The following is a 10,580-nucleotide window of genomic DNA, read 5'->3' as shown; positions in this document are numbered from 1 at the left end:
ATTAAATATAATAATTTTAATTATATTATAATATTAATTATATAAAATATTTATTTATTTTTTAATTTATAATATTAATTTTAAAATTAACTTTATAATATATATTTTTTCTTTTTACGCTCAAATCTTTGAATTTATTTCTTTTGCTGGATTCTTACAAAATAAAATTAAAATAATGTAAAATTTATATAAATACATATTTATGTAAGAAAATTAACATAAGATTAAGATAAAAATTAAATAAAAATATATAAACAATTAAGCCCTATCACATATTCATTCAAAAAAATATCAATATCTAATTTTCATAATTTATCCTCATTTTCTTCCTATTTTCTCCTCAAAAATTCTAAAATAAATACATTCTCAAGGTTTTTCAAATTTTTCTTCACCATAATTCATAAAATATTTTTCTAAAAATATTTAAAAATTTTCAAAAAATACCTTAACCCCACATGCGCTCACGCATTATCCACATGCCTATGCACGAAGACCTGCACGTGCTTTGTACACGATGGTCGTCTTCTCAAGTGAGCCCCTTGCTGCTAGCAATCGAAATTTTTCCCCGACCACACCACCTGGTAGCCCTCTTTAAGTTGATCACGATGGTACCCTCATTTGCCCAAAAAACCCACCGAAAGGCCCTCGATCAGCCGCTTAAAGCCTCGACTCTAGCATCCGCTACAACTTTCGGCCAAACTTCGAATACTACTCGATTTTTCTCCAAAATACTTCAAGTTCTCCAAAAATGCTCTCCAAGATACGAGGAACAAAATCCTTCTATCCAATCCCTCAAACACACTCCCAAATTCAAGCAATTCAAAGTTTAATTTTTTACATTTTCGGCCAACCCTCCAAGCCCTATTTATACCCGATTTTGAGCCAAAACGAGTCATTCCTTGTCAAATCCGAGCCTTTATCATCATCACAATCATTTAATGGCCTCAAACAGTCCTGATTTAGCTGAGATTTGTCTTGAAAATCTGCCCCAATTTTTTGGTGATCCTCACCCATACCTTGCTTTACCGACGTCACATCTTAGTCATTCTTGGCCCATACCCTACCCAAATCAACTCCCCATGCCCTGGAGTCCAGGATGGACCTTGAGGGGATCCTTCCTGATGGAAGTTGGAGGCTGGGCGGCGGTGGTAGTGTCTTGGTCGGCAATGGCCATGGCTATATTTTAAAAATTTACACTTTGACCCCTTGTCATTAATTTTCCAAATTTCATTTTGTCCCCTTATTTGAAACCCTTGAGCTATCCAATAATTTCACTAAGCCCTATAAGTTTTAAACCCTTCATCTCACCCTCGAATTTAGAAAAACCATTGTTTCGGCCTCCTTTGACCAAAATTAATAAATTACACTTAGGTTCAAATATATGTAAGATCGTGTTTTGATCACAAATCCTTTTATTTCTTTCCGAAACTACTTAAGGGTTACTCCTTATGGTAAATATGAACATACTTAAGGTTCCGTTGACTTTCCAAAAAGTGCCTTACAATCATTCTGTTTCTAAGCCTGAATCGTAGAGATACCAAAAATCATCTCCGATCCGATTTCTTTTCACATCACAAATCTTGCCTCAAGATGCTCGTCACTGACATTCCCTTCTCTTTAGACATCTAATCTCCAGGATACTCCCTACAATCGATTTGACGATTTATTTTTATCATCAAACTCATTTTTCGGTATTTTGAACTCATTTAAATTACGTGGCAACATTATGCCAACATAGGGTATTACATTTTCCCCCCTTTAAGAAAATTGTGTCATCAAAATTTGCACTTCGACTAATCAAATGATTAAGGCAATACTCGTCCTAGGACCCCATTTCAAATGATTCTACTTAAACCTAAGTTTAGCCATTGAGTTTTTCCTCAAGTCAATAGATATTACCCTTACTTATCGATAATATCATTACCTGAATATCCCAACCACATATCAATTATCCTAATTTACATTTATCACATGCCCAATGCTTACCAAGTACGACGTATTTTTTTACAGAATTTTCCGTTGTAGCTCCTGACCAGTGATCACCCATATCCTCAAAATGATCAATACCATTTTCAACCTATGCTTGATCCTAATTCCAAATTTTTCATCTCCTTAACACAATCCAAATGTTCTTACGTTATGTGTGTAAAGTTGTGTGTAAATATCTATGTACATGTAGCATTGCCCATCCGAGAATAGGTTAAGTCAAAGGAGATCAAGCTAGAACATGTGAAGATTGTTGAATAGGTATTGAATATATTGACGAAGTCTTTAAAAATAAAAGCATTCAAGCATCTCCAAAGCAAGCTCGGAGTGACTAAACGAATGAAACTTTTCAAGATATTAAAGATGCATGTTTAAGGGGGGAGAGTGATGGTATTAAACATGCACAAGAATCAAAGGGTAGCAAATGAATTTAGAAGAGAAAAAGATGGAGGGTTTCACGTGGAAATTCAAGACAATTCAACACAATGAATCCAACACGTTGAAAGATGAAATCGAGAAAGTTTTTTGAATTACAATAAAATCTCTTGTATTCTCTAGGTAAAGATAAGAATTAATGTTCTGTATTTAGTTTTTTATAGAACCTTCCTTATAAAAGGTTGTGTAATCTAATTCATCAAATCATTCCACAAAGAAATATAATTCCTCTCTTCTAAAAATACACGTGAGTGTTTTGGAGTGAAAGGGAGAAAGAAGTGACTACATAGGCCAACATTCGGGACCCAATGTAAGATTTCTCGGGTGCAGCCAAAGGCTAAGGTTGATAGACTATGACGAAGAGTCGGCCTTCCCGGGTTGGGGCATAAATCTCAAATTAATGGTGAAATGCTTGATGTCGAGTATTTCCTAATTAATTAGTTGGTCCTTGCACGGCACATGTAGCAATGACCAGGCCCTCCTGTGCGCATGTTGTATGCACGGAACCTATGACCACATCAAATATCATTTCATTTCATTCATTTCTATTGTTAAATGAAATATGGAGATACATTTTTATAACTCTTCATCTCCCACTCCCCAAGGATAATTTTAAATTTCATTATACTCATTTCCATTCCATATTCAATCACTAGATCTATTCCCAGAACAATGATAATTAAGTACATTGCCGACGAAACCAGAGAGTGCCGAGAGAAAAAGAACGAAAGCAACACCGAAACCTATGTACGCCCATGGCGTATTAAAATTATTCCGCCTCAGAGACGCCACAGCTTGCGGCCAGCGCCGGCTGCTGTATTCGGCAGCATCCCTGCATGCCTTGGCGAAGTGAAAATCCCCATTTTCAATTTCGGAGCACAGTTTATTGAACAGATCAGAAGCGTCTTTATGGGACCCCAAATAGTTGCATATGATCCCAGCCTTTTGGAGCACATCCACGTCCTTGGAAGTGTTGATCAGCCTGCCCATGATGAACGCATACGATGTAATGTAGCTCGACACGCTAGGGCAGCATTGCTCGAAGGCCATAAGGTTTCTCAAGAACAGCTCGGTTGAGTCGTCGATATGCAGCGTCGGAATTTCGAAAGAAGCTCTGGAGAACCACCACCTTTTGAGGCCAGAGGGGGCGTCAAATTTGACCTGGAACGGGCTTTTGGCGTTGCGCGACTGGGATTGGGTTTTGGCATTCGAGGACTCGAACTTGACACCAGCGCATTCTAGGTCTGAAGCAGATTGGATGAATTGGTAGCAACTCTCGGCCTTCGGCAGATTGGCCGGACGGTAATGCGTGTGAAGAAGATGGAGGATGTGATATATCTCTGGAGTACTGTTGTCATCACCATTGGCTTCTGGTAGGGTGACGAGTAGATCACTGAAAAAAGACAATACGCAATTAATAAGAAAAACGTCTTGTCGAGCTTGTCGGGCTCTGGTTTTCTCCTCTGTGAGCTCGAAGAGTTTCTTAATAACGAAGAACGGAATCTGGTTCTCTAGTAACAACAAATCTCGCTGAACAGTGCGGTAGGCTAGGCGGCCACTGCCAAAAATTTTGTTGAAGCAATTAAAACAACGTTGTTGACCTTCATGCATCCGTGTTCTGTCCTTGTTACAACAAAAACAACCACCCACTCTTGGTGAATTATTCAGAGCGTTGGATGGTTCATTCTTTTCGTCATGCCGGTAGAGAAGTTCAAGTATAAAACAAGCATCCACCAAAAGCATCTCTTGGTTCAGCGCCAGAGCCGCTTCTCCCGCATAGTACGTCTTTGCCTGGTCGACGGACTTCGTCATTTCCTCCTTATACTCATTTAGTATTTCCATGGCTTCCTCCTCGGACTTGGATTCGGTCGCCCTGTAAATGAGTAATGTCGCGTAACTCGTTTTGATATCTTCCATGGGAGAGTTTTCCAGGTGCTCATCTTTTCTATGGAGAGGACCAATGGAGACGAGCCGAGGAGTGTAGGCAGTTTCCTTGAGCTTGCGAAGATCTTCTGGTACCCTGCAAATATGAGCAAAAGACATGGATTGGATCCTCTGTGACTGTCGATCAGGACCTTCACGGATTTTGATGACGACGGCTTCTGAAAGGCTCTGTGGAGCTACCGGCTTGGCATCTTTCCGGCCACGTTTGCTGGATACGGATTGCAGCTCAAGACTGCCCATTGATTGATTCTGCCCGGTCGCCGGTCGATCAATTCAATTTCCTATAGGAGGAAGGGCTTGTGAAGTCACTGAAGTGTATACATGCAAAACTGCCAACGTCGTCGTCGTCGCTCACGGCTCAGATAAACAGCAAATTTTATCGGACTCGATAATTTAGGCTGCTTGACTGAAATAATTATAATAGTCAAGCAGCTTTGTTCTGACTGCAATTTTGCTGTTACTTTGCCTGTCGATGTCCTTTTTTTTTAAACAAATGTAGTTTAATAGCTAGTTGTTGTCCGTGAAGTAAATTTATGTAGTTCACATTTACAATTGTTGCAATTTTTATTAAAAAGTTCTGTTAACGAGTGGCTTTTTTTGGTTAAGGTAATAACACTCTTTTTTTTTTAAATATTTTAAGTAATTTATTTCTTAGTAAAATATTTTAAAATATATTGTATCTATTTTTAACTAATAAAAATATTTAAATACTGAAAATAAAATACATTAAATGCTTTTAGAATATTTGTAAGCAAAACTGTACTTTAAATTTTACCACCAGAGCTACTAAATTTTTTGCTTCCTTATAATTCGGTTAAGTTTTTAATTTTTCATCAATTATTCTTAACAAAAACTGACCTAATATTCATTAATATAAACTCAAAAATCGTTTAATATCAAAATTAATAAAAAAAACCCACAATTAAATTTTTGAAGTTTTTATTAATATACATTATGTGAGCTTTCGTTAACAAAAATAGATAAAAATTAAAAGAAAAAATAAACTGTAACAAAAATTAAAATTAGGTGACTGTGACGATAAAAATTTAAATACAAACAAAATAATTTACTCAAAAATTAAATCATTTCAGGTTTTCAACATTCTCTTTGTGTTCCAGAAGAGTTGGCTTCAATTAATTAATTGTCATGCCACCCAGTTGTATTAAAGTGTTCCAGGTTCGATCTTCTTACATATTTCTAAGATGGCTAGTTGTGCAACTTGCGAAGGCTGTTTTTGTTTTTTTATCCTCTCCTTTAATTCGAGCACAAATTAGGCTTCGCCTTCTCGGCGGCCAACATTCCTTTCCCTCCCAGTCTTCTTGTTTGAGAGGAAGACTTTTACTTTTCCTTCCAGGCACGTGGTGTTATTAAATTTGAAACAAGATATAATACAAAAATCGTTACTAGCTGAATCCGGACTTGTTTGATTTCGCATAGTAAAATTGGGTCGGATTTTTATGGATTGAGTTATTGGTTCTAAAACAAAATCACAAAATCGAAAATCGCTTGTTTGCCAGATAAGATAATTTACTTTGTGAGTTCATTTCCTCCAGCATAAGTCAGAACACGGAAGCACTTTTTCTTTTGGTCTTTCAACAACTATTTATGTAGTATATACGACAAATATATATGCTAGCATGCACGAGCATGCTTCTCTCCCATCTGCCCGCTTCCTCCACACTTGGAAGAAATGGATTCAACTGTGGATTTGCAATTTTTCTCCCTGCAATTGCATATAATTGTTGCAGATATATATAGATCTAGCTCAGGGTTTGGATTCGGATTTGGAGCTGGTCTAAAGCCTATTATGGACGGACCGATTCAGGTATATAATTAACCTAGATTTACTACAAGTATATTGTGGAATCTTCTTATTGTTTTATAGGAAGACTTTACAAGATTCATAATTTCATCTAAATTTGACTTCTTACTTCAAAGTTTTCTAATAAGTTCGTCTCTTCAAAGACAAAATAATCAGTGCAAAGATATGAAATCACGTTATGGCACTCATCTTGTATTAAAAATTAATTGTATGTTATCATATATGTATACTAATCTTAAATAAGTGTTAATAATAGTTTCTTTCTTCATTTTTTTTATTTAGCACAAATGATAGTTTTTGATAACTAAAAATAGAAAAAATGTGTTATTCTTAGGTGAGTTATGTTATTCGGCCAGAAACAGTGCCCGAAGAAGTGCCACACCAAAACATAATTACAATTTCACCCATGGTCCAAGTCCAATTGACAAAAATACCCCTGTTCTAATTTCAGTCCTTCCCTCCCTTCGACGCTCAATCTATCACTCTCTTTTCTCTTCTCTCTCACTCTCTCTCTCTCTCTCTCTCTCTCTCTCTCTTTTCTCTCTTGTTTAACCCTATCCATCGCAAAATCTCTCACTCTTCTCACTATATTCTCTCTCACTTGCTCCCTCTTGTTCTCTCTAGCCTTCTTCTCGGAACGAATAAGGGTCGTCATCTTTTGTCCGTGCGACTTCATCTCCGACCCTCTCTCGGTCTCTTTCACTCTGAGGCACTCTCACGTCTCCATTGGCTCAAGTCTACAAGGAGGGAGGTAAGTCTTTTAGACATTTTAGTTATCAGCACACCTACGCGTTTTTTAGCTTTGTTCGAGTCTTTAATGTTAGATCTAGGGAGATTGGGCCGTTAGATCTTGTTAGTTTTTGGGTATGTTGGTCAATGGGTCTTTGGGTGTCGAATGGTTGCATATGATTGTCGAAAACCACCGACCACGGTGGCCGGTGCGACTGGCAGTCCGCATTTGGGTTGCGACTTCTTTGTATCTATCCCAGTTGTGGCAGCCCTTGGTTGGGTGCAAAAACCCAATCCGTTGGTCTCCATTATTTCTATTTCTCTGTATATATTAATGTACCATATTATACTTCTAATAAAGTATTGATTTTCTATAATTTTTTTAATTTTATTGCAGGCAATCAATTCTAATTTAGGAGACGAAGAATAGGCCCAATAAGTAACATAGGTATGTATGATTTTTCCCTAAATGGTAACTTTATCACATAGAATTAGAGGAAAAATGTAAATTATTCAAATGTGGTAGGTAATAAGGCCTTATTTATGAGAAAATTAGTGATTTAAAACAAGAAAAACAAAATGTTTGTGGACAATGCAAATTATATGGGTAACATTGTACTATCTTATGCTTGTACCTTGTTTTGATATAGTGAATCATAGTGTGCTTTCGGAATCAGTCAAAGATAATGAGGCAAATTTCCAAGATAATGAGGAAAATTGCTAAGATAATGAGGGTTTTCTATTAAATAACGAAGTAGTAGGAGAATATAGTGATCTTATCCCTAAGATTGGAATGAAATTCAATGATAAGAATGAAATTTATGAATTTTACAAACGATATGCTTACCATGTGGGTTTTCCAATAAAAAAAGGAATTCGAATAAGGGTGAGGATGGGGTCATAAGATATGTGACTTATCATGTAGCCGAGAAGGCAAAAGAACTAATCAAGCTAGCACTTATTTGAAGCCTCAACCAACAATTCGAATAGGGTGTAAAGCTAAGATCCCTGTCATATTGGTTGTTTTAGGAACATGGTGAATAAGCACGATCCATCTTGAGCATAACCATGAAACAAGTCCAAGCAAATCTAGGTTGTATAAATGCAATAGACAGTTGAACGAACAAGTGAAGCGACAACTACAAGTTAATGATATAGCTGGAATCTCGTTACAGAAAAGTTATAACTCAACTGTTGTTAAGGCTGGTAGGTATGAGAACTTGACATTTGTGGAAAAGGATTGTAGAAATTACATTGATTAGGTGAGAAAGTTAAGACTTGGGAAAGAGATGCTACTGCTATTTAAGCGTATTTTTCTAAAACGTAAGCCCTTTGTCCAGGTTTCTACTTCAATGTCGACTTGGACGAAGAGTGTCGATTGAGGAATGTATTTTGGGCTGATAATAGATGTAGACAAGCGTATAAGGAATTTGGTGATGTTTTGACATTCGACACCACATACCTGACCAATAAGTACGACATGCCATTTGCTCCATTTGTTGGTGTAAATCACCACGAGCAGTCGACACTATTTGGATGTGGTCTACTATCGAACGAGGACACCAAGACTTTTGTGTGGTTGTTTAGATCATGGCTTCAGTGTATGGAGGATTAGCCTCCCATTAGAATAATCACTAACCAGGATAGGGCTATGCAAATTGCAATTAAGATAATTTTCCCTAACAGCTAGCACAGGTGGTGTTTGTGGCATATACTAAAGAAGTTGCCTAAAAAGTTTGGGAACCATAGTTGCAAGGCTTCAATTCTATCGGATGTACATGACGTTGTCTACGAATCACATAGTCCTGAAGTGTTCGAGCAAGGTTGGAGTTCAATGATTGAGAAATATGCACTGCACGACAACGATTGGTTGTCTGGACTATACACACAAAGAGCTCATTGGGTGCCATGTTTCTTGAAAACTAGTTTTTGGGCAAGGATGTCAACAACCCAACAGAGTGAAAGCATGAATGCATTTTTCGATGCTTATATACACTCAAAAACTTCAATGAAGCAATTTGTTGAATAATATGAGCGTGCATTAAGGTCTAAAGTTGAAAAGGAGTTTTAGGCAGACGTTAAGTCATTTTCTCAGATGGTCCCATGCGCATTGAGGTATCATATAGAGAAACAATTTCAAGAAGTGTACACAATCTCAAAATTCAAGGAGTTTTAGAATGAGTTCACAGGGAAAATGTGTTGCGAGGTTGTGTTTATCGAGGAATGATCGCTTAGTATGAGCTACAAGGTGCTGGAAGATATCATATTTGACGAAAGATTCAAGGAGACAAAATTTTCAGTTGATATTGACAAAAAGAAATACAATTTTGTTTGTAACTGTCATATGTTTGAGTTTAAGGGAATAATATGCAAACATATGGTCACAGTATTGATTCGAGATGGTATCATATCACTTCCTGACAAGTATATCTTAGGGTGGTGGAGGAGAGATGTCAGTAGATCCTACACGAGAGTGAAGATTAATTACAATGGTTGGATTAGTACGCTTAGTCAGTTAAGATACGATAAGTTATGCAGTGTGTTTGCAAAGCTTGTAGACTTGGTTGTAGATGATGAAGATAGTACCCAGGCAACTATGGAGTGGATGGAATCTCAATTGACTGCATTGAGGAAATCTAATACGAAGCCTAGTTGTGGTAGTAATATACATGTTGAAGATAGTGTACAAGAACAATTTCTTGATGCTAGAGAGGCAGCTACAGCTTGAAGCGTGCAAATTTTGGATCCAAGATGCTTGCAGACAAAGGGAGCCCTTATGAAGTTTCGTAAGAATAGTCCATTGGAAATGAGTTCCAAGAAAGCGAAGAAGGTGCCGTTGGAAAAGAGTTCCAAGAAAGCGAAGGTATACTCTAATTTTTTTTTCATTATCTGATAATGTAGTGCTCAAATTCCTAATTGTAATGATTGTTACTTTCGTTTGATATCTAGGTGGGATCCTCAAAAGTAAACGAAGGCAATGCCTTGATGCAAAACATTGTTCAAGATAGTCAAGTATTCAGTGAAGGATTTACACAAGGACAATATCACGATTTGACATTGTTCTCGTACTCAAAATTAATGGTAAGTTCTTGGATGATATTTGGGTAATAATCTAAGGTGTCATTTTTAAAATTTTTGGACTTTCGTTTAGGTTATATCCTAGTGCTTACTTTTTTCTTTTGTAGGCTTCTTTTGGTATAGCTTAGCCCTTCATGCCAGTGTATGCGCCCCATCCACGGCCCGATGACAACTCACCAGAAGTTTGAGGCATTCATTTCGTGTTCTACTCACCTTCATCTCTTACATCATTAATTCACTTGAAATTGGATCTGGTCTATTGTTTTTACATGTTAATATATACGAACTGCAATGGTTTTACCCCTCACTTGAGAGGAGAATGGAAGTTCAGTTCAACTTTCATAGTTTACTCTCATATTTGGTGTTTTCACGCTTGTAGGCAAGGGAGCACATGGAATTTGTTTGTCGAATGAAGCACTACATTATCATGACTTTCTTCATAGATAGGACAGCCAAGGCAATTTTTAAATTTTCTCTGTAAAACCTGTTGAATTGGAATTAGATGTTGTTGCTTATGAGACAGGACGTGTCTTAGCATCAAGGCCATGAAAAACATCAGGGCACATTTGGACAAATGTCATAACAC

The 10,580-nt window shown here is 37.0% G+C and overlaps 2 protein-coding genes across 2 annotated transcripts; one reads left to right on the top strand and one right to left on the bottom strand.

Moving 5' to 3' along the window:
- Positions 1-2,940: 2,940 nt before the first annotated feature.
- LOC127788965 (uncharacterized) lies at positions 2,941-4,731 on the bottom strand. Its single transcript, XM_052317685.1, has one exon. The coding sequence runs from the start codon at positions 4,603-4,605 to the stop codon at positions 3,067-3,069; it is 1,539 nt and encodes a 512-aa protein (XP_052173645.1). The 5' UTR covers positions 4,606-4,731; the 3' UTR covers positions 2,941-3,066.
- A 4,421-nt stretch (positions 4,732-9,152) lies between these two features.
- On the top strand, positions 9,153-9,644 carry LOC127788054 (protein FAR1-RELATED SEQUENCE 1-like). Its single transcript, XM_052316175.1, has one exon. The coding sequence runs from the start codon at positions 9,153-9,155 to the stop codon at positions 9,642-9,644; it is 492 nt and encodes a 163-aa protein (XP_052172135.1).
- The last annotated feature ends 936 nt before the right edge of the window (positions 9,645-10,580 follow it).

Source organism: Diospyros lotus, chromosome 13 (genome assembly GCF_014633365.1).
Source record: "Diospyros lotus cultivar Yz01 chromosome 13, ASM1463336v1, whole genome shotgun sequence".
Lineage (NCBI taxonomy): Eukaryota > Viridiplantae > Streptophyta > Magnoliopsida > Ericales > Ebenaceae > Diospyros > Diospyros lotus.
The sequence above is the reverse complement of the archived record's forward strand: the minus strand, read 5'-3'. Positions and strand labels throughout refer to the sequence as shown.